General features: G+C 53.9%; 1 protein-coding gene across 2 annotated transcripts in view; it reads left to right on the forward strand.

The window, feature by feature from the left end:
* The window catches only part of UNC5B (unc-5 netrin receptor B), a 53,849-nt gene extending 31,084 nt beyond the window's left edge, over nt 1-22,765 (forward strand). Inside the window, exons 2-17 of one of the 2 annotated variants that reach the window (XM_064662203.1) lie at nt 6,172-6,393; nt 9,825-9,968; nt 11,447-11,550; nt 12,142-12,322; nt 12,891-13,058; nt 13,884-14,048; nt 14,788-14,820; nt 15,313-15,507; nt 15,774-16,166; nt 16,756-16,843; nt 16,932-17,100; nt 17,206-17,439; nt 18,332-18,481; nt 18,745-18,909; nt 19,006-19,187; nt 19,896-22,765. In XM_064662203.1, the coding sequence (XP_064518273.1) occupies nt 6,172-6,393; nt 9,825-9,968; nt 11,447-11,550; nt 12,142-12,322; nt 12,891-13,058; nt 13,884-14,048; nt 14,788-14,820; nt 15,313-15,507; nt 15,774-16,166; nt 16,756-16,843; nt 16,932-17,100; nt 17,206-17,439; nt 18,332-18,481; nt 18,745-18,909; nt 19,006-19,187; nt 19,896-20,061 (2,759 nt within the window). In that variant the 3' untranslated portion in view covers nt 20,062-22,765. The remainder of the gene's footprint in view (nt 1-6,171; nt 6,394-9,824; nt 9,969-11,446; nt 11,551-12,141; nt 12,323-12,890; nt 13,059-13,883; nt 14,049-14,787; nt 14,821-15,312; nt 15,508-15,773; nt 16,167-16,755; nt 16,844-16,931; nt 17,101-17,205; nt 17,440-18,331; nt 18,482-18,744; nt 18,910-19,005; nt 19,188-19,895) is intronic. The other variant, XM_064662204.1, reaches the window with a different exon arrangement.
* Nucleotides 22,766-23,630: the final 865 nt, after the last annotated feature.

Consider the following 23,630-nt stretch of genomic DNA (forward strand, 5'->3'; position numbering starts at 1 on the left):
AGGTAGAACAACATGTTCTGCAGACCCAGCACAGCCCTGAACACGGCAGCACACTGATGGCTGGGGTTCTGTGCTCCAGCCTTTGCTGAGTTACCATGTCTGGGGGAGGTGTCAGGTGCCACGGGGAGGGTCACCCCACGTCATCCCATTGGCATTTTGACCTCAAAATTCAACCTTCCTCCAGACTGGAGATGAGATAGAATCATGGAATGGTTTGGGTTAGAAGGGACCTTAAGGATCATCTCATTCCCTGGACAGAGACACCTTCCCCTAGATCAGGTTGCTCCAAGCCCTGTCCAGCGTGGCTTTGGACACTTCCAGGGATGGAGCAGCCACAGTTTCTCTGGGCAACCTGTGCCAGGGCCTCACCACCCTCACAGCCAAGAATTCCTTCCATAAATCTAACCTAAATTTCCCCTCTGTCAGTGTGAGCCCAAATGAACTCAGAGGCCAGGTACCACTGGTTTTCCTTGGTCCCCCCAGAGGTTCCACGCTTAGTTTTTTGCCCTCTCTTGGGTCTTTCTCATCGAGGGAGAGGTTAATGAGCCACGCTGAGTTAATGAGGCCGGGGGTTACATCAGCCAGCTCAGCCCTGGGGACCTGTTACATTCCCTGCCTCTCACTTTCGTCAGCGCTTCCCAGCTTGTGCCTGAGCCCGCTTTGAACAGTCCCAGGGTTTTGAAGGCACAGGATTTTGTGGGCTCTGTGCAAGGAAGGCAGCAGGGAGAGTTTGATGTGAGTGGCTTCAAATTTTCCAAACCCATCCTCAGCAACACTCTGTATTTTGGGTGGTCCTCCTTTCTCCCTGCTGTGGCTCCAGTGGGAGGCATCCCTGGAGAAGGGATAGTGGGCTTGGCATGGCACTGCCCCACCTCATGGAGACTTTGCCTTTGAAGATGCCCCAGGCTGCTGTCACCTCCTCAGTGATGGGGCATCATGTTGGGTGACCACACATGTGTGGGGGGCTGAATTTGGGATGAGCAGGGGATGCTCAGGGAAGGATGTTTGGGGGAGGAAGGATGCTCAGGGTGGTTTTAGGATGAAAAGCTTGGCTGTGTGTTAGCGCTGGACACAAAATTGTACCAGGAGGGCAGTCTGTGATGGAAAGCCCATAGGAACAGGGCAGGCCTGGAGTGGTGATTCTGGTTCCCCATGAGCTCAGGGATGGACTGGAATGTGCTGGGAAGCCTTTGCATCCCTCCGGGGCTTGCAGTGGGGATGCCCTCAGTGGGGCAGGCATTCTGGGATAGGAGTGAGGCAGCCATGGCTCCAGCATAGAAAACTGCTGGAGCATAAATGGCAACAGCACTAATCCCTAAATGAGTTCTCCCCGGAAGCAACAGGGGGGGAATTTGGGGAGGGAGGGAGTCCCACTCCAGCCTTTCAGACACCTCCTTCGGCCAAGCCAGTGGCCAGAGCATCCCCTCCATCTCGGTCTCTGGAGCCAGAGCCTGCTGGGGGATTGGGAAGGGGGATTGGGAAGGCAGATGACTCTCCTCCTGTGGTGCTGGAGATAAGCTGCCATATATTTTTTCATTTCTACAGGAGGATTTTAACCCACCTGGCAGGTTTAACCGTTGCTTCCCAGGCCTTCCCCTGAAACAGCGCTTGCCCTGAGGCAGATGGGAATGGGGGGAGGTGGAGACAGAAGGGGTTAAGCGTCCACTGCCGCTGAGATTTAGCCGGAGAAACCCAGCCGGAGGACCCAGGCATCCCAGCTTAATCCTTACATCCTTACATTGCATCTCTGCCTGCCTGGTACGGGGGAGGGAGGGATGGTGGCCGTGGGTGATGGGCAGCTACTAATGCTCCTGTAATCTTCCAAATATTTGGAGGGATAACAATTGCAGGAGAGAGGATTTTAACGCTTTCCTGTGGAGGTTTGCTGGGCCATTGCTGCAAAGGGAATTGCTTTCCAAGGGGAATTGCTTTCCGGGCTTGCCATCCCTTGTGCCAAGGTTTGGGGTGATGGAGGGAGGGTAAGGCTGGGTCCCGGCTCCAGGGCTGCTCCCCATGGAGGGGTGGGTGGGTTGCTTGGGATCATCAGTGGATCGTCAGCCGAGTTGCAAGCGCTGGCTGCAAACATCTGCAGGTCACCCCCTGGAGAACAGATGCTGCAGATAATCCAGCTCAACCCCGGCAGATTAAAACGTGTGATGAGGGATGGGGAGAGAGAAGAAGCCCTCGGTGCCTATTCCCCTCCTCCCTTTTCCGCCTCGCTGCTCCCACCACACGCATCCTCAAGGCGTCAGGATTTGGCCCCATGGGTCGAGCCAAGAGCTGCTCCTCCTTGCCTTTTCCCCCCAAAAAAAACCATCTCGAGTACCGAAGGCTCCATCTCGAGTACTGAAGGCTCCAGCTGCCCCGTAACACCATGCCCCGAGCAGTGTGAGACTGTGGGATGGTGACAGCCTGGGACTTCCAAAAAAAAAAACAACCCCAAAAGAGAGCTGGGAAGCAGGCACCCACCTCCAGCGGGAAGGAGGGAAGCCGGCAGATGGGAACCCCCTGTAGACGTCTGCCAGGGAGATGATGATGGCAGTCAGCGGAGCGCACACTCAAATATTTATTAGTTTGTCACTGCTGGGAGTTTTATTGCTTGTCTGAGTGCGGGACTGGAAATCCTGGCTGTGCAGGGCTCCTCTCCTGCTTTCCCATGCAAAAGCGTCTCCTGTGCATGCTGCTCCTGTGGTCAGTGGACCAAAGTGTCACCTCGGGTGGGCAGAGCAGAGGTGGCCTCTCTGGAGGTGAGGGGGTTGCACCATTGGGAAAGTACTTTTATTTTTGGGGTGTTTTGCAGTTGGTGCTGGATAGTCAGGGCAGAAGGAGCAGCAGTTGTTCCTCCACATGGCACAAGCAACCATGTTTTCCCCCCTACCGACTGAATGTGGACTTTTTGGGGGCCCCCCCGTGCGCGTTAGCCGAGTGAGAGGTTTCCCATGCAGCGGGTGGCCGGGCGTCGGGAAGGGGAATGAAAGGCTGGGTTGATGGCTTATGATAAATGTGCCCAGCATGATTCTCCTCCCTTTTCTTATCCAAAGTCTCCGTTGTTCCCAGTGCCTTATTTCTTCCCCAGCTTGTTTAAATACTAGTGGCCATATCATGCTGGAGAAAAACGCCCTGCCCAGCTGCCCAGCTTTTTTTTCAGCTGGATTTTTGGGTGGAGAAATCATCCTTCCTGTTGATTTGCTCCCATCCATGAGCCTGAGGGATCCGTGGGGCTGGGGTTCCATGGCATGGCCCCAGTTGTGAGTCTGCCACAAAAAAACCATCATCCTTTTCCCCCGTCTCCTGTTAGAGCTGATTTTTTGGCCCCAGATCTCTCTTGGCCAGAAAAAAAGATCTCTCAGATGCTGTCAGTTTGCAGGATTTACACTTTACCAGCAGCCAGGATGGTCTTTGCTTTAAAGGTTCAGGTGTTTTGGGTTCAAACCTTAAATTGAGCAGATTTTTGTAGCCACCAAAAGCAGATGCTGTATCTGGCTGGGGACATCATTGTATTCCAACCACCCTCATCCCCAAAGCCACTGTGCCTCCATGAGAACATCCTTGAAGTGTTGAGCTTGAGATCCACAGCATTTATTTGGGCAGACCTCCCCTCTTGGAGCAGGGGCTCGGATGGGACCCAGCAGGTTTTTGGTACCTCCGGGGGTGTTTCACCCCCAAACCCTGTGCTGGGGGGCCAAGGTGGCTCCCATCACATGGGTGACTGGAGCAGTCATCCATTCCACTGGAGATGATCACTGGTGAGTCACAAACCTGGCATTTTCATCCCCATCCAGCCATGACTCATCCCCTCCCCGCTCCCGGATCGGATGACCTGAAGTCCTGTTTAGCCTCACCAAAGTGGCACTGAGGTGGAAGAAAATATGTCTTTGGTGTTGACTGCTGGAGGAGGACCTCTCCTTGATCATGGTTTGGGATCAGGGACATGCACTTCGGCGTGTCACCTCCATAGGGGAAGGACCTTCTGAAAATCGGCTTCTTTAGGGACATTGAGGCTTCGTGGGTCATTCTTATTAAACAAAACCCAGGAGCCACCCCTGCCCTGGGGATGGGTGGCCAGCAAGCCCCCAGGTGGATTTTTGGAGGATGCCTGTGCCCTTTCCCAGCTGCCAAGTTCAGGTGTGACTTTGCAGGCTGCATGGCACAGGGATACAGGGAGCATCACTTCAGGGAGGTTTTCACACGAGCCCAGGAGTGAAGTTTTGTTGGCTGCCTCTGTTGCCAGTTAGATTGTCTCCTGCCAGCCCTCTTTGCCAGGGAATTTAGATTTGTGGCATCGAAGCGGTTTTTGAAATAAAAAAACCAGCAAACGACCAACAAAACAACAACTCAGCAGATGAAAAATTGAGTAGTAACTTAAAAAAAAAAAAGAATAAAAATAAAGGATATTTGCCGGTGGGACACAGGCAAGAGGCTGCTCAACAGGAGAGGGGGAGCAGGAGCTGGGGCCTGAGGTGGGCATGGGGGGCAGTGTGGGACTGCTCAGGGCAGGGGGCTCACACCTCGGCATTCCCTGTCCCCCTGCCCGCCGCAGGGCCTGGGAAAATCACAGGTCTGCAAACAAGATGGGGGCGGAAATAACCAGCAGCACAGAGGTGGGGAAGAGCCAGCCAGAGAGAGAGAAATTAGCCCGGAGTTTAATTCATTGTTTCCAAAAGAGCAGTTAATGGATTATGACAAATGTCCTACCGCTCTCCCTTAGTGCTGTGTTAAATGGAAATGGAAAGTCAATTTTCCTAAATGGATTTTAAACGACTGACCTCGTGCATTTTTTTTTCCCCTCACTGATTTTTGCTCAGGAGGCAGCTTGGTCATCTTGTTTTCTTGATGCATCTGATTATATTTATTTTTTTCTCTTCTTCCTCCTCCTCCTCCTCGCATCTTGGGATTCTGATTCTCTCTGTGCAGCACCGTTCCTTGCCAAGGGTGATGAAGGGAGTGGGCTCCTTCCTTTTCCCTGCCAGCTCTGGAGATGTTATCGTGGGGCTGGGGATATTTACTGTTTTCCTGCACACTGCAGTGCCTGGAGTTGAGAATCACAGCTCTGGCTGAGGGAAGAGAGGAGGAGGAAAAGCTCATAACTCCTTTGGGTGTAAAGAAAAGCCTTGCAATGTGACCTGACTGCTAGTGAGATTCCCAGGAACAACAGGTTAAGCAGTAGCATCCCAGTGCACCACTGGGGATTTTTCTATTAGTCCTGGGATATTTGGGTTTGATCTTAATGGGTGAAATGTCTGGAAACAGGCTTTCTGCAGATGATGCTCAGCATCAGTCACAGCATCTTCCCAAGCTGTTGCTGGGGATGAGCCACCCTGAGGTTCCCATTCCTCAGGGATTATGTCCCTGTGTGAGCACGGAGGTGCTAACCCCTTTCCAAGACTTTTCTTGGCCTGTCCTGAGCACACCTGACCTCTTTTTCCCGTTATTTTTGCATTTAGATGGCTTTTGAAAGGAAAAAAGCAGGAAGATGAAGGTCCCCAGGTCACTGACCCCTAGTTTCTGGGGTGAGAGGGTGTGAATCCTGGCGGCACCTTTGGGTGATATTCTCTGGAGCTGGCTGGGCTGGAAGCAATTGCTCACCTGTTGTGTGATGCTGAAATCTGAGTGTTGACAGGGGCGTGGGATCCCAAAGGCAGCTCCACTGAGGATGTGGATCTCACACTGGATGTCTGAGATTTGTGCTGGGATAATGGTCAGCATTCCCAGCACTGAGCCCTGCCAGCATTTTCCTGGGGCATGCCCGTGCATTCCTCAGGGCTGTGAGGAGGAGACCTGAGGTGGGGGACACCAGCCCCTGTGGAGCCTCTCAAGTGTCCCCTTCAGCATCCCTGGACCTGGGTTTGTTCTGCTTTTTCCCTCGTGGTGTCCTCTAGTGAGATCACCCAGGCTGTGGGCTCAGAGTGTGGGTGAGGGGCTGGTACCCAGGAAAAAACAGGATAAACTCCGCAGCTCTCTCACTAGCAGGGATTTGATTTTCTGGTTTTGGGGGAGCCTCCAGCCTTCTTTTGCATTTCCAAGCATCCTCAGCAAAGGCTGTTGGTGACACTACCATGTGCAGGGCACTCCTGGGGAAGGACAGGAAGGGATGAAGCGGTGTAAGCAGGAGATGCATTCCTGCTGGGATGGGACTAAGGGCACCTCCCCACCCTCTGGCTCCCCTGACAGGGCTGGAGTACAGCGATGTGCTGCCCGACTCCTTCCCCTCAGCGCCGGCGGAGACCCTCCCTCACTTCCTGCTGGAGCCACAGGACGCCTACATCGTGAAGAACAAGCCCGTGGAGCTCGTGTGCCATGCCAACCCTGCCACCCAGATCTACTTCAAGTGCAACGGGGAGTGGGTCAAGCAGGAAGACCACGTCACCAAGGAGAGCCTGGACGAGGTCACTGGTGAGCAAACCCACCTCAGCATCCCCCTGCCTCCCCATCCCTCTCGTTTTTCCGGGTGCTTCTGCCCTTTTCCCTCATGCACAGCCAACCTGTTGAGGGCTCTCCTCCAGGCAGAACAACAGGTAGACTTTCCAGAGCACGGATGAAGGCACGATGGTGGTGCTGTGGTCACCACACCCCCTGGAAGCTTGGGGAACTCAGCCAGTCTGCTTGCACACTTACCCTTCTGCAGGACCCGGGCTTGTTAAATGGGATTTTAAAGGCAGCATGTTTAAATCCGATAAAAGAATGGAACAGCTTTCCTGCAAAGTGCCTAATCAACACGTAGGAGTCATTGCCAGGAGGGGTGGCAAAGGCTGGCAGCTTACTCAGGTTCGCAGAGGGATTAGATGTTTAATGGGTAATGAGAGCAATTGCAGGTAGGATTTGAAATGCCTTTTGATGGCAAATGAGCTCTTCCCTGCCTCAGAGGATGTCAGCCTCTGGCTGCCTGGAACAGGGGGTAAGAAGGTGGTTCGAGCATTTTAGGGGGGTTTTATTCCATGGGACTGGGCTCCGCAGAGCTGCTTGGTCCATGCCTTGAAACCTCCTGGCATGAGAAGAAGGTTAGGAGTTGGATATATCGTGTGATCAAATAGATTTGCTAAAATTGGGATGCTTTAGCTCAGCTCCCATCTTTTCTGCGCCAGTTTTGGTACCTGTGGTCTGACCAGGGGTAGAGGAAAACAGTCACAGTTCCCACGTAGCATCTGTTCTCTGCAAATCTCTGAGCATGTGGCATCTGGAGGGCTTTAAACCAAGGCAGCCCTTTTGAACTGCTGTGGTGTTGGCCTGAGAAGTCAGGCTGGGCTTAGAGGAGAGACTTCATTAGCCTGGAGCCACAAGTACTTTTACAGAATCTCTCCTTGTCCCTGTGGTTTTTCCCACAGCCTTGCCCTTCCCTGGCATCTCTCTCTCTCCATCCTGCATTAGCCATGACCCAGTCTGTGCTTGGACCTGTCCCTGAACCTGCTCTGCAAAAGGGGATCATTTCTTTCCTCTGTGGCTCTTTGAGTCTGTCCTCCTAAAGCTGCTTCAGCTATTCCTGGAGCGTTCTTCTTCCAGAGGAAGGGTGGTCAGAGATGCCATCTCTGAAGGGCAAAGCTTTCCCCTTGCTTCTCCAGAGGCTGACAGGAGCAGGGGCCACAGCATTTCTCTTTTCCAGGGTGCATCTCCACCTTCCAGCTCTTGCAGAGGCCAGAGTTGAAACCCTCACCACTCCAGGGCAGAGTCAGAGCTGGTCAATGACCGAGCAGCCTTTGCTGAGGGGTTTTGAATTTATTTATAACATCTGGCCACACTGGGTTGAGCCAAAGGTCCTTGTGCCCTGTATATGGCAGTGGAGGGTGCTCAGGGGAAGAGCACTGAACCAGGACAAGGAGGCAATGATGCAGCCTGCTCTGTTACCCTCCCAGCTTTCTGCCATCCATGATTAGGGACTCCCTGCTCTGCTGGCAGTATCTGAGCAGTGTAGTCCAGCCCTAGATGAATTCCCCACTCGTTAATTTGTCTAAATGCTGTTAGGACTCATTTCTCCTCTGGATCATCCCAGCACCCTACAGCAGGGAGTTTCATGGCTTACTGATGTGCACTGTAGAAAAAAACCACTATATTTCATAGGCTCATATAATCCCAGAATGGTTTGTGTTGGAAGAGACCTTAAAGGTCATGTAGTTCCATCCCCTGCCATGGGCAGACATCTTCCCCTAGATAGGTTGCTCCAAACCCCATCCAACCTGGCTTGGAACACTCCCAGGAATGGAACATCCATCTGGGAAACCTGTTGCAGGGGAAACTCCTTTGCCTTGGGCCCTCCCAGCAATCTGTGGAGGAAACAGTGTGCACCACCTCCATCCAGGCTTCAAAGATGGTATTGCTGCTATCAGGGAACACACCAACAGTACCTTCAGTGTGGAGGTGATGCCGTGCATGTAAAAGCTGCTGGCGTGGGCATCTCTGCCCGGAAGCTTCCCTGAGAAAAAAGGAGCTGGAACCAAAGTGGTTTAACATGCTAGAAAATCTGCATTTGCAGCGCCTAACCTTGGTCAGGAAAGCTGCTGCAAAGGGCACAGGGCAGAGCTGGGCACAAAGGCACAGGTTAACACGGTTAGTTTTTAAGTGTCCTCGGTTAAAAGCTTGGAAAAACGGACCTTTAAGAAGGGAAAAAAAAAAGAAAAGGAACTTTTAGGATGATGTGTCTTGAATGAGCCCTGCTCAGTAATGCTCTGTCTGCGTCTGATCCAAAACATTTCATGTGGAAGAAAGCAAAAATAGGCCAAGTCAGGGAGGATAATTCAGCTGGGTGAGAAGGGCAGGGCGGGAAGAGCAGCCAGGTTTGGATGCCTGGGAGCCCTTACATAGTCACTCCTGTGAGCCTTGAGCTCAGCCTACAGTTTTGGGTAGTCACTGCTTTCAAGGGGACAGAAATACAGCATTTGCAGGATGCTCCCCACCTTTCCAAGGCTGCTCAACCCACCCCACTGGAGCTTTCCAGATAGACGAGATGTGTTTGAGCCATCTCCATCCTGGGTCCTTCTAAAAACCCTAAGTTTCCCAAAAGCACTTGGCCCAAATACCTTTTCTTTGGTTTGTTTTGTTGGTTTTTTGTGTTTTTTTTTTCTTTCCCCCGAATAGTGACAAAATAAATTGTATTTCCTTGTCAGCTCTCCTGCAGGAAGGTGGCAGAGAGACAGTAATTGCTCCTCACAGCGCTGGGAGCGGGCTGTAACAAAATTACAGCTGGGGAGCGTGCGGCGCTCGATCACCATGAAATTGAGGCCTTTTTAAAATAGAAACTGCAAATAAAAGGGCAGGTATTGCTTAAAATAAGGAAAAGTAAGCCCTGAGTCCCTCCTGCCCTTGGTGATGGCCACTGATGCTTCAGCATGTTCTGAACGTGGTGGTGTCACCTTTGCCACCACACACCCCTGCCATGGCCAGGGTGATTGCCTTAAGATCTTCTATTTGTCTCGTTATGTTTGTATTTAAGTGGCACTGACAGAGATGGTTTCTCCCTGCAACAAAGCCTGGGAGGCATCCTTCAAACCCTGGCAGGGGGGGAGGAAAGGAGTCTGGGCAGGGATGTTGGTGACGTGGGAGAGAGCTGGTGGAGGAGGGTGATGCCTCTAGAAATGGTGGAGAGGTCCTGGTCCTGCTCAGTCAGACTGAGGAGGGACTAAACCAGACAATTCCACGGGATCCATTCCCCTGGCTTCAAATACAGGTCACCCTCTGGAGGGAACAGTCCCCCTGATTTGCAGAGGTGCCATCCCCAGATGAGATGCCCCTGTCCCCAGGCTTTGCACGTCCACCATCCCTCTCAGGTGCTGCCTCGGTCCCCCTCGTCCCGGATGCTCCTGCCGAGCTGATGCCGTCCCTCTCTCCCCTTCCAGGGATGCTGGTGCGGAAGGTGCAGATCGAGGTCTCCCGGCAGCAGGTGGAGGAGCTCTTTGGCTTGGAGGATTACTGGTGCCAGTGCGTGGCCTGGAGCTCGGCAGGCACCACCAAGAGCCGCCGCGCCTACGTCCGCATAGCGTGTAAGTGCCCGGGACATGCCGTGCTTGCTCCCGCAGGGTTGCCCATCTCCAAAAGCTGGATCCCTATTGAAGTCACTTTTTGATCACTCGGAATGACCCATCCTTGCTGGATGGCCCTGGTCTTCGCTCCCCATCCCAGCTCCAGCTTTGCTTCTGGGCGAGAGGCTGTGGCACTACCTGGGTTAATGCCGCAGTGCCCGTCAGCTCAGCTCTTCCCAGTGCTTTATTATCCCTAATAACCCAAGGATAGCACCTTGCACGCTCTGCCTGAATCAGCGGCTCGTGTCCCCGAAGTCCCTGCTGTCATATGTCACTTCTCTGAGCTGCTGTTTGGGGGTGTCAGCCTGACTAAGGGCGGGTTAATCAGGCTGTTCCCTCCCCAGTTTGCTCGATTAGCAAATGAGATGGCAAAGCCATGGGAGAACAGCCAGGATTCCCCAGCCCCAAATGGATTTTGCTATTAGAGGGCTAATAATCCCACGTGTTATCCAAAACGGAGAGGGCTGATGAATTGGCTAAAGGGTTTAGCTTGAACAGGGAAAATCACGGGATCAGAGGATCATGGAATGGTCTGGGTTAGAAGGGACCTTAAAACTCATCTCATTCCAACCCCCCCGCCATGGTCAGGGACACCTTCCACTAGACCAGCCTGCTCAAAGTCACGTCCAACCCGGCCTTGAACACGTGTTGTTTTTTCAGAGCAGATGAGGTGAAGTGAGGGTTCGGAAGCCACGTTGAGAGGGCTGGAGCTGTAGCAGAGGATTGCAGCACCATCTAGTGATGCTTCTGCTCCTTCCAAGGCTCTGGAGCAGGACACAACCATATTCCCCACATCCCGAGGGGCCTCTCCTTCCCCAAAACACTGTCCAGCCCCTTGCTGAGGAAGCCTGGCTTTTCCTCTGCAACCTTTCCTCATTGGAGTGCAATGGCCACATTTCCAGCAAGTCTGGGGATGTGGCTTAGCCAGGACCAACTAGGGCAGAGCTGAGCAACAAACCCCCTTAACCCTGAAATCTGGGAATTCTCTTGAATGTGATGTGGGAGCACTGATGTGGGAGCTGAACTGTTCTGCAAATCTCATTTTCCCCCTTCATGAAAAGAGGGTCCTGGAGCAAGGTCCAGAGGGGGAAGGAAATAGAGGGGATAAAGAAACAGTGGTCAAGCTGAGGTTTAGCCCCAAAAGGAAACGACAGGATGGGGTATAAGCTTGCAATAACATGAAGGAGGAAAGATACTGTCCTTGAGCACCACATGCTGCCCAAATCCATCCTGGAAAACATGATTCTCCAGCTCCTTCCTCCCAGGACACGTTTTGCTCTGGCTGTGCTATGCCAGAGGGATTTCCTGACTTGTGGACAGTTGGTGCTGAGTTTTGGAGGTTGCCCAACAAAGTTTTGGAGGTTGCCCACCAAAGTTTTGGAGGTTGCCCTGCTCCTGCAGCAGTGCTGGTAACCCCTGGCTTTTCCTTTCCCTCCCAGACCTACGAAAGAACTTTGACCAGGAGCCGCTGGGAAAGGAGGTCCCGCTGGAGCACGAGGTCCTGCTGCAGTGCCGCCCACCCGAGGGGGTCCCACAGGCCGAGGTGAGTGGCTCCACAGCCCCAAGGAATGCCACCCTGGTGACTGAGGTGTCCCCTCCCTTCCCAGGGCACGTCCTTGCACATGGCTTGTGGCCATGATGGATGGCCTCGTGCCGAGACCGTCAGCTCTCACTGTGCAGCAGAAAGGTTTATTTTGGGCAGTGGATCTCTTACTGTGAGATCTAGTAACACATGTAACCTCAGCACCTGCTCAGAACACCTCCCTCACCCTTCCTGAGGTGCCCTTAACCCCTTTTAGAGGGAAAAATCTTCAGCCCAAGGAGCTGGCTGAAGGGGAGCAGTCACCAGTGGGAGCAGTGGGCAGCTGGGAAAGTCAGTATGGATGGGTTTCCTTGCCAAGGTGGTGGAGCTTTCCATGCCCACAGCTCTGTCAGCCCCTGGGAGCTGTGCATTGGTAGTAGCCACATCCTTGGCCCAAACAGCAGTTATGTGCCTCAGACTTTTAAGTTTTTAAGGAGAAATAAATACAGTCAGAGGCAAGGTTGGCCAGTCAGTGGTTGAGGTGCTGAGGACATCAGTGGTCTCGGTGTTGGCTCACTCACTGTCCTCACCCACCCCTTCCTTTATTGCCAGGTGGAGTGGCTGAGGAACGAGGATGTCATCGACCCCTCCCAGGACACCAACTTCCTGATCACCATCGACCACAACCTCATCATCAAGCAGGCCCGGCTCCTGGACACTGCTAATTACACCTGCATGGCCAAGAACATCGTGGCCAAGCGCCGGAGCACCACGGCCGCTGTCATCGTCTATGGTACCAGCCCTTGCTTCAGGGAGGGGACCTTTGCTCTGGCCACATCCCCAGGCCAAGGGGGAACACGGGCACTTTCTGGGAGTGGTAGGAGGGAATTAAATTAGTGCATGAAATTAAGTAATAACCAATATCTGCAGAACAGGATCCTCTTATAGCTTGCACAGCCTGTTAGGGGAGGTTCGGAGGTGTAGGGGTGGAGGTATTTCCAAGCCTTCTCTGTTGGGTAGGAAGGTGGATGGAGGCTGGACCCAGACGGATTGTTTTGATTCTCAAAGCAGCTGAAAAGCTGTGTTTGGCTGAACTTGGCTATGAAACCAAGGATCTCCCTGGGGCCAGGCACAAAAGTATTTTGCCAAGTGGAAAAAAGACCAAAGCTTTGTCCCAAAGGGCTTAACTAAAAGGCTTGAGCATCTTGGGCATGAGGTGGGATACACGAGAAGGAGTCTTGTCATTTGCTTTTCGTGAGAAGGAGCTGTACAAGGGGGTCACAGATGTAAGAAGCCAAGGCTTAGCTGCTGTCCCTGCTGAACTGGGCTCTGGTGTTAGTGCTGTCCATCTCCTCCTGCAGTGAACGGTGGCTGGTCCACCTGGTCCGAGTGGTCTCCTTGCAACAACCGCTGTGGCCGGGGCTGGCAGAAGCGCACCCGGACCTGCACCAACCCCGCGCCGCTGAACGGCGGCTCCTTCTGCGACGGGCAGCCTTTCCAGAAAATCACCTGCACCACCCTCTGCCCAGGTAAGGCAGGTTCGCAACCTGGTGTGCCCACACTGCCCATGCCCCAGGTGGAATGGCCCAGCTCTGCTACCAGTGCATCCCAAAGAGACAGGGGCTCAGGAGACCCAGTCCAAAGCACCCACCTGGAGCACTGCGTCCAGCTCTGGGGTCCCCAGCATAGGAAGGACATTGACCTCTTGGAGCGAGTCCACCAAGATGGTGAGAGGGATGGAGCACTTCTCCTGTGAGGATAGGCTGAGAGAGTTGGGATTGTTCAGCCTGGAAAAGAGGATGCTTTGAGGGGACCTAATTGTGGCCTTCCAGTGCCTGAAGGGGCTGACGAAGAAGATAGAGAGAGACTATTTACAAGGGCCTAGACTGACAGGACAAGGGGAAATGGCTTCACACTGACAGAGAGTAGGTTTAGATATTGGGAAGGAATTCTTGCCTATGAGGGTGGGGAGGCCCTGGCACAGGTTGCCCAGAGAAGCTGTGGCTGCCCCTGGATCCCTGGAAGTGTCCAAGGCCAGGTTGGACGGGGTTAGGAGCAACCTGGCCCAGCGGAAGGTGTCCCTGCCTACGGTAGGGGGTTGGAAAGAGATGATTTTTAATGTCTCTTCCAACGCAAACCAGTCTATGATTCTACCCTATTTTAGTCTCAAAGAGCTGGGGGTGTCTGCAGGGACACAATTGCCCTCCCCAGATGGCAGCAGGGCTGGATGCACTGGGATAACACTCCCCAAGGGAAGCCCCTTTGTGCTGCCAGCACCATCCCGGCACTGGGGAACGAGCCCCCGGGGCCGTGCCAGGGCTTTTACTGACGCTCCTGTGTTGGGTGTCCCGCAGTGGATGGCGCGTGGACGGAGTGGAGCAAGTGGTCGGCGTGCAGCACCGAGTGCACGCACTGGCGCAGCCGCGAGTGCGCCGCCCCGGCCCCCCGCAACGGCGGCAAGGACTGCAGCGGGGGGCTCCTGGACTCCAAAAACTGCACCGACGGGCTCTGCCTGCAGAGTGAGTACCTGGGCAGGCGGGCACAGGTGCGTGATGCCACTGGCCATGCTGCTCCGGCGCTTGGCCACGCTGTCGCTGGCTGCGCCTGCAAGCCGGTGGAGCAGCACCGCTGGCACCTGGGTTTCAGGTTGTGTCTTCAACAAGGTGTTTTCAAGCAGACTAACCCCTCCCGAAGCTAGTTCTCACCTGGAGGAAAGAAATCCTGGGGATTTTTGGTGGGATCTAAATGTCCCAATGGCATTGAGACCCTCAGCCCCCCTCTAGGTGTGGGGTCTTGGCTGAAATAAGGCTGGTTGTGGTTGGCAGGGGCAAAGCAGAAGGGGTTTCTCAGCCCCACCATGAAAACACCTGCCCTGGGTCATTGCTGGGTAGGAGCTCCGGAGCTCCTGAGTGTTTAGGGAAGCAAACCAATAGTGAAGATAATGATGCTGCTGTGCTGTGAGCGGGCACACTGAAGGCAGCCCAATGCTGCCACCTGCTGCTGTGTGACACCACTGTCCCCTTTAATGCCGCCACGGCCAGATATTTCCAAAGTCCTGTTAGATAGGGACATGCGTCCCAGGGCCTGGCTGGGCATGGGGATGCCCTTGTCACTGTGCTTCTGCCTTGCTTTTGGCATGCCCTGGGGTACAATGCTGACCTCCCATGCCCCCAGGCTGGCTTCCCCCCACTTTCTGCTTCATCTCATGCCCATCATCACCTTCACCATTTTTTTTTTCTAACTTTGTTTTCCTAACAGATAAAAGAGTTCTAAGCGAACCCAAAAGCCACCGTAAGTGCTCATTTCATGGCCATTTTTTTTTTTCTGTTTGTTTCTTTGGTTTTGTTCTGTTGCATCTGTGGTTGGGCTCCTCAACAGCTGGGCAAGGACAGGGTGGGAAGAGGGAGCAACTAAAGCCCACCCCAAAACTCCTGTGTACTCCTCAGGATTGTCTCTATTAGGATGTGAGGGCTGATCATGAACCTGAGCTGCACAAATCTAATGTTTCTGGGATCCTTGGTGCTCAGGTGAAGTTGGCATGAGCTGTGGCCGGGTGTCCTACAAAGGTTTGAGGGCTTCACCTCCATCTCATTCTCTGGCATCGCTCTTGACTTCTTGCTCTTAGAAAACACCCTCCATCCTCCTGCCAGCCTTCCCAGCAGGCCCAATACGCATCTTCCCCTTCGTGCCTGAGATGGTGGTAGGGTTTGTGGAGCGCTGGTGGGTCTTGACGTGCATTTCTCATGCTCCTTTTTTCACCTCCACTTCTTTAATCCCTCCCAGTGCTGGAGGCCACAGGTGACGTGGCCCTGTACGCCGGGCTAGTGGTGGCCATTTTCGTCTTCATCGTGATCCTCATGGCTGTGGGGGTGGTGGTGTACCGGAGGAGATGCCGGGATTTTGACACGGACATCACAGACTCATCAGCTGCTCTCACCGGAGGATTCCACCCTGTCAACTTCAAGACCTCCCGGCACGGTGAGAGCCACATTCCTGGGGGAATGTGCTGATTTCTGAAGGCTGAGGGCTCCATGATGAGGGGAATCAGTGCAAAGCTTTGAGCAGCCTGGTCTAATGAAAGGTGTCCCTGCCCGTGGCAGAGGGGTTGGAACTAGGTAATCCTGAAAGTCCCTTCCAACCAAATCCATTTTAGGATTCTGTGATCTCCTCCACTCAAGCAGTACTTTCCCAACCCCATGTTTCCTCCGCTGTCTTCATCCCACCTGTGTTTCCTGCTCCCCCAGACAACTCCCAGCTGCTGCACCCCTCGATGCAGCCAGACCTGACGGCCAGTGCGGGGCTGTACCGTGGTCCCATGTACGCCCTGCAGGACTCCTCCGACAAGATCCCCATGACCAACTCACCCCTGCTGGACCCCCTGCCCAACCTCAAGATCAAGGTGTACAACTCCTCCACCGCCTCCTCCTCGCCGGGGCTGCACGACGGCACGGACCTGCTGGGGGGGGTCCCTGCCACCGGCACCTACCCGGGGGACACCGCCAGGGAGGGGCACTTCGGGAACGTGCGGAGCAAAGCCCTGGGTTCCCAGCACCTCCTTGGCTTGCCCCGGGAGCATGGCTACAGCGCCAGTGGCACGTTTGGCTACCTGGGGGGAAGGCTCACTGTGCCAGGCACTGGTAAGCCCCGAGCTGGGAGGGGGGACTGTTTGGCTTCTGAACGATCAAGGGGTTGCTCTTGTCCTAGAAAACTTGCCTGCTGTGAGCAGCTTTTTGCTGTCCCAAAGCTGGCTCAGGGAAGAAAGGCAGAAAGCCATTCCCAAGCCAGGCTTGGAAGGCTAGAGGTCACAGCCTCCTTGGGTTTCACTTGGCCTTTCTCTGATATTGATCCAGGGCCAGCAAAAAGATCCAAAAATTAGGATTTTCATCCTCACGCATTGGCCTGGCTCATCCCTGCAAGTGGTGTAGCTGTGGGCCATCCCAGAGAAGCTGTGGCTGTCCCATCCCCAGAAGTGTCCAAGGCCAGGCTGGATGGGGCTCTGAGCAACCTCATCTAGTGAAAGGTTTTCCTGCCTGTGGCAACGGGGTTGGAACAAAATGATCTTTAAGGTCCCTTCCAACCCAAAACGGTCCATGATTTTCTGATGTAGAAGTGTTTCTCTCTGGGCTGCCCTAGCTCCCTGCTGTCTTGGTGCTGTCTGGCCAGGGGGATGGGAGGGTGGTTTCTCCCTCTTTTTGTGACTAACAACACCTATGTGTTCCATTCCAGGGGTGAGCCTGCTGGTGCCCCACGGGGCCATCCCCCAGGGGAAGTTCTACGAGATGTACCTGGTCCTCAACAAGGCAGAGAGTGCCCTGTAAGTCACCCTGTGCCACCCGCGTGTCCGCTCCTTGTTGGCCACCATGGAGTTCCCTTTCCAACCAGTGTCCCCTCTCCCTCCCCAGCCTGCCCTCCGAGGGCACGCAGACGGTGCTGAGCCCGGCAGTGACCTGCGGGCCCACTGGCTTGCTCCTGTGCCGCCCCGTCGTCCTGACCATTCCCCACTGTGCCGATGTCAGCTCCTCAGATTGGATTTACCAGCTGAAAACACAGTCCCACCAGGGAAACTGGGAGGTAAGGTGGGAACCCAGCCCAGCGGCCACCAGAGACCGTCAGCCTTGAGGGACACAAGCCCTCAGGACCATGGGCTGACCCCCAGCCTTGATGTCCCATCTGTAGGAAGTTGTGACCCTGGATGAGGAGACCCTCAACACTCCCTGCTACTGCCAGCTGGAAGCCAAGTCCTGCCACATTTTGCTAGACCAGCTGGGCACCTACGTCTTCGTGGGAGAGTCCTACTCCAGGTCAGCCATCAAGAGGCTTCAGCTGGCCATCTTTGCCCCCACCGTTTGCACCTCCCTGGAGTACAACCTCAAGGTCTACTGCTTGGAGGACACGCCAGATGCTCTGAAGGTAAATATCACCTTCCCAAAGCTGTTTGTGCTGGCAGCAAGATGCTGCCTGGTGCCTCTCAGGGTGGCCTGGCCCCAGGGAGCAGACAACCTGATGCAACTGCCTGCAAAGTGACCACAGTGAAATAATAAGGTGTTTACTGCTTTCCCTGTCCTTCTGCACCTTCTCTGAAGGAAACAATGAGGGTGTTGCTTATCTCCTCTGCTGGAACCCCTTCCTGCAGGCATTCCATGAGAGGTTGGGCTGCCCATGGGTGGGTTTTCTCTCTGCTGCACAGAAAGTTGTGATTTACCTCAGTTTTCTATAGATCCTCTTATTCCTGCATGGATCTGTGTGTCTCCCCTCCTTCGGAGTGTTTTGTGGTATAGACACCATCCAGTGCAGCTCAGGAAGCTGGAGTTTTGATGCTTTGGCTACCTGGACCACTGGTGTGGTGGCTGTGTGATTCCCTGTGACCTGTCCTGTGGATCCTGTCAGGATTGCTGTGGTGCCTCTAGATGGGGATGTAGGCAGATGGGGACACTCTGGCTCCCAGAGTGTCTTTTTCTCCTAAAAGCTGCTGGTGTGATGGTGGGATGATGTTAAATAGGGTGGCACCCTTCAAAGGAGTCCCTGACCCTTGTGTTGGACCTTTGCATCCTCTGAGGAGTACAGAGGCATTTACGGATGCTCACATTATAAAATTCAAGTTTTAGGTGAGGCTGGTGCATGAGATGAGTTGGCAAGTTCTGTTGCTGTGGCAAAAGCTGCTCTCCATGGCTTGTTGTTGCCGCTGGCTCTGCTTGGCAGCTCCTCTCCCCGCTCCATGCCTGGTTTTGGGCATGGAGGTGGGCAGAGGAGCAGCCCCTGCCCTTCTCCTGGGTCTTCATGCTGCCTGTCCCGCTGCCCACAGGAGGTGCTGGAGCTGGAGAGGACACTGGGAGGGTACCTGCTGGAAGAGCCCAAGCCCCTGCCCTTCAAGGACAGCTACCACAACCTGCGTCTCTCCATCCACGACATCCCCCACGCCCTGTGGAGGAGCAAGCTGCTGGCCAAGTACCAGGTGAGGGGCTGAGGGGGCTCAGAATGGCAGCACCATCTTCAGCCAGGCACCACAGGGTTTGGGAGTGCCCTGCTTTTATCTCCAGAGTTGTTTCCCAAAGGGATGGGGGAGGAAGGGGGACTGGTTTTCTGGTCTTTTTGGAGGGATGCTCACTGCGGGGTCCCGCTGTCACATCTTGTCCCTCGTGGGGTGGCTGGAGGAGGTGAGATCTCCCAGGGGAGCTGCTGGAGCCTTGGCTGAGCCTGTGCTTTGGTGGCCTGCAGGAAATCCCCTTCTATCACATCTGGAGCGGCAGCCAGCGAGCCCTGCACTGCACCTTCACCCTGGAGAGGTACAGCCAGGCCTCCACTGAGCTCACCTGCAAGATCTGCGTCCGGCAGGTGGAAGGGGAAGGGCAGATCTTCCAGCTGCACATCACACTGGGAGAGGTGAGCGCTGGGGCGGTGGGGGGATCACAGTGAGGGGACACGCTCGGGTATTTCAGCTCTGTGCTGCAACATCTCTCCCTGTCCTTCCCCTTGCAGCACTCCAGCTCCTTCGACACCCTCCGCTCCCACCACAGTGGTGCCACCCCCACCACCCAGGTGGGACCCTACGCCTTCAAAATCCCCCTCTCCATCCGGCAGAAGATCTGCAACAGCCTGGATGCTCCCAGCTCCAGGGGAAACGACTGGAGACTTCTCGCCCAGAAGCTCTCCATGGACCGGTGGGTGTCCCTGTGTTTTGTTTTCCACTGCTGTGCCCCAGGCAGGGGGGCTTCACTCTGTGCTCCCTCTGTGGTGCAGGCCCCAGTGAGGTTATGTCCAGCTCAATAGGTACAACCAAAAATATGGATATAGTTCTGCATAGTTATATCCATCTCTATCCATGGATACAGTTTTAAAAGAGGAGAGCTTTAAATGAGATATTGGGAAGAAATTCTTCCCTGTGAGGGTGGGGAGGCCCTGGCACAGGTTGCCCAGAGAAGCTGTGGCTGCCCCTGGATCCCTGGAAGTGTCCAAGGCCAGGTTGGACGTGGCTTGGAGCAACCTGGGCTAGTGGGAGGTGTCCCTGCCCATGGCAGGGGTTGGAATGAGATGATCTTTAAGGTCTCTTCCAACCCAAACCATTCTGAGATCCATCTGTGGGTCTCTTGGCATTTGGAATGGCCCTCGGACCAGGGCAGTCCTGTTCCTGCTTAGGTTCACCCTTAGGACTGAAGGGAGGGAGGGTAATCTCAGCAAAACAAAGCTTACATTGCTTTTGCATGATTGTCAGCTCTGTGTAAAAGTTGAAGATGGCATCTTGAGGGCTTTGGCATTTGTGTTATGGCATTCTTGCCACGGTTCATGTTGCAAACAGGTTTGCTGCTCTGGCATCTTCCCTCCTTCCACCCCTGAAGGGCACCACACCAACCTCTGCTTCTCCTCCTCAGGTATCTGAACTACTTTGCCACCAAAGCCAGCCCCACCGGGGTGCTCCTGGACTTGTGGGAAGCCGAGCACCAGGACGATGGTGACCTCAACACCCTGGCCAGTGCCTTAGAGGAGATGGGCAAAAGCGAGATGCTGGTGGTCATGGCCACGGAGGGGGACTGCTGATGATGCTCCCACGGCTGGTGGGCCAGGAGGACGAAACAGGGGGTGAGGAGAGGTCCTTCCCCAATGGCTGGGGGGGGAGGAACGTCCATCCTGAGCAAGGAAAGGCAGAGGCCATCACTCCTCCTCCCTCCCACATCACTGTCAGCCTTAGAGACCCGTCCTCAGCGTTTACAAGCAATCCAAGTGTTACGCAGCATTCCTCTTCCTCCTCCTCATGGCACGGGGAGGAATTAGGGCTTCTTGAGTTGGGATGGGGGCTTTCCTTTTCCTTCTTCTTTTGGGTTCCCCTCCTCCTCCTTTAATAGCATTTCTGCGTTGAAGAGGCGAGTTCAATCCAGGCGAACGGCTTAACTCCTGTCAAAGGCTTCAGGCAGCTTAACGAGGCAAATAAGAAAGAAAAAAAAAGGAAAAAAAAAAGTTTCTTAGGAAACGCAAATAATTTATTATCCAGATCTTTGGATGTGTCCTTTTTAAAAAAAAAAAAAGAAAAAGAAAAAAAAAAGGCAGATTTATAATTTTTTTTTTTTTTTTTTTTTTTTTTTTTTTTGGTGCGTGAGAGCAAGAGCGTTGCTGTGGTCAGGGTGGCAGAGAGATTTCAATGGACACACTTTTGTAGGGAAAAGTGTGTGATCCAAGTCAAGCAAAACATGTTTACATGTCCTGGGACCCCCGGGGAGTCCGTAGGGTGAAGTGCCTCTCTGCCCCTCTGGTTCAGGGCCAGCTCGGACCCTTCCCAAGGTTTTTTCCCTTGCAAACTCCCCTTTCCCTGGCTGCAGTGCCCAGCGGATTGAGGGACTCCCTTCCACCTGTGAGGAGGGATGAGGGATGTTGCCCTGTATTTGGGGTTCAGGGTGGGGAGAGTGCATCCAGATATGGGTATTTTTAATGAATTCTTCCCTGGCATTGTTTGGGGGAGCTTTTTAGGATGACTGCGCCTTCATTTGTGTAACTTCAGTAAAAACCAAAGATTTCAGTCCTGCACCAACCTACGGACCCCAAGGCCAAAGCGGGGGGTGTTTTAAACCCAGCAGGATTTTTCAGTGAACACTCCAAACCTGAGCCCCAGGGTCAGAGGGAGGTGAGGAGTGGCTTGTGGAAGGATCCAGGGAAAGCAGAGGGCTGATGGGCTGGGATGTGGCCTCATCTCGGGTCCATGTGCTCATCCCCGGTTTTTGATGCAGTATTTCAGGAGGGATTCAGGGAGGAATACCTCACCGTCCCCAAGTTGTGAGCCAGGCTGAGCATTTCCACATGAGGGACAGCATCGTGAGCAGTGATCAGATTTCCATCCCTCATTGCAGCTCCTGTTTTTCCCTTTAACAGGCTTTTTGTAATGATGGGGAAGTTGTGGAGTGAATGGAAAGTAATCAAGGGGTAGGCAGGAACCAGGTTCCTCATACAGATACGGTGTCTTGATGAAGGTAAAAATTTAGGTTGCCTGCAGATAGAAATAGTTACTCAGAGAGTGCTGTATCTTAGAAATTTGTCTATTTTAAAGAAAAAAATAGAGGAAGGGGGTGGTAAACTCAGGATTAGGCTAGGTCACACGGCAAGGCTGTGGATTCTCCGTCAGTGGAAGTATTAGGAGCAGGTCCTGCTTTGGGCTTCAACGTGCAGTGTCCTGGCTGCAGAGCCCTGGCCCAGTGCCACAGAGTGCCTGTGTCATCCCACAGTGTGCTGGGGACTGGAGCACGCTCAGGGAGCCCTGGAGAGCATCACCTGCACAGGGCAGCTCGGGGAGAGCTTTCAGTATTGCTGGGGCACGATAGGATTCCTCTGGGCGGCTCTTGGAGCCATGATGGAACACATAGAGCCACTCCCTGTTATGTTTCGGGATCTTTGGGCTTGTTGCTGGGTTTTCAAGGCTGTGGGAGAGAAGGGATCTTTTCCACTTGTGCCGGATGAGAAGACTGCTGCTGGGTGAGCTCCTGTGTCACATGGGAAGGGTTATATCCATCCTGTAGCTTGCATTTGAGCATTTCTGAGACCCTGTCTCTGAGCTAAGGAGGAATAAGCAAATTTGGAAAGAAATGAAGACTTGATGGATAAAACCAACTGCTGGTGGTTTGGAGGGCTCCTTTCTCACTTCCACGGTGTTCTCTGTGAGATGAGATACTCCTTCAGGTTGCCTCTGAATCTCTCTCGCTCCCATTCTCGCTGTCTCTCGTTTATGGATCACTGCACTGGCTCGTGTGTCTGTCCATCCATTCATCCATCCGTCCCGCCCGTGGGTGCCTCTGGCTCCATCCCCATCCATTGCATTCATCTTCCCCTTTCCCTTTGGCAGGCAGCAGCCACCTGGCCCAGCTGTGTTTGGGGAGGTTCTCCCCATTCTCCAGACCAGGGAACCTGTGCTGGGAGTGGGGCAGGAGGGAGGCAGGGTTTGCCCCCCACCCTGGTCCCCTGAGCACCTGGGTGCAGCTCCCACGCCTCCCACCACACCCAGGGGTTTCTCCAGCCAGGCCTTTTGGCAAAGGCGGCCCCGTGGTCCATGTTGTGCTGGCAGTGTCCATCTCTTGCTCCGCAGTTTCCATATTTATATGTCCGGGGGATGGGCCTGGTGGCATCCTCTGAAACCGTGTCTGTTTATTCTGTAAACTAAAGAACTGTAAATAAAGTTTAGCATTCCTATTGTAACAAATTAATTTTTATGCAATAAATTATATTTCCTAGTCTAATTAAAAAAAAAAAAAAAAAAAAGAAACTATCTGCTCCTTTCCTTTTCATCACTCACTGCTGGTTCCTGCGGGATTTAGCACCTGCAGGGATTCAGCTCTGGCAGCATTGGCAGTGTGGGGATCCCTGTGAGCATCCCTCCAGTCTGTTTTTGGCTGGGATGCCACAGGCGTGCCAGTGGGAGGATGTTGCTGTCGGAGTCCCTGATGGAGATGAGCTGGAGATGGATTGATGGGTTGTTTCGGACCCGCTTGGGTGATTGCAAGGTGGGAGCTGAGTGCTACAGCTGAGTCTCTTCTCTAAGCCACCTTCTCCAGCAGTTCATTCCCTTCCCCAAGGGATATCCTGCAGAAAACAATGCTCTTTCCAGCAATGACCAGGACCAGGGTGACTAATTTAGGAAGGGGGAATAGAGCACGGAGCTGCAATCTGCAGCTTGGACATCCTGTCCTCCAGCATCCCCCTTTGCTTCCTGCCTTGCTTAGGGACTAACACTGCTCCTCTGCTTCAATTCCAGCAAGGAAACGAAGCCAGAAGGGTTTGCAGGGGAACACGAGGGTCCCGCTGAGCCTGCCTGGGCCACTCACTTTGTCCAGCTTGTCGGGACCAGGTGCCACCAGGAGATGGCATGGTTGTCCCTGCTCTGGGCAGGCATGGAGATTCTGCAACTAGTGAAAGAAAAGGGAAGTGCTGCCCTGACACCGCAGCACTTACAATGTAGCCATGCAAAAGTGCCAAACCCTCCCAGCTGGGCTTTCCAGCTCCGGATAGGGTGCTGAGGCAAATGCCTTCTCAGGAGAGGTAAGCTATTCAAAGAATCATAGAATGGTCTGGATTGGAAAGGACTTTAAAGATCATCTTGTTCCTCCCCCCTGCCATGGGCAGGGACACCT

Source organism: Pseudopipra pipra, chromosome 8 (assembly GCF_036250125.1).
Source record: "Pseudopipra pipra isolate bDixPip1 chromosome 8, bDixPip1.hap1, whole genome shotgun sequence".
NCBI lineage: Eukaryota > Metazoa > Chordata > Aves > Passeriformes > Pipridae > Pseudopipra > Pseudopipra pipra.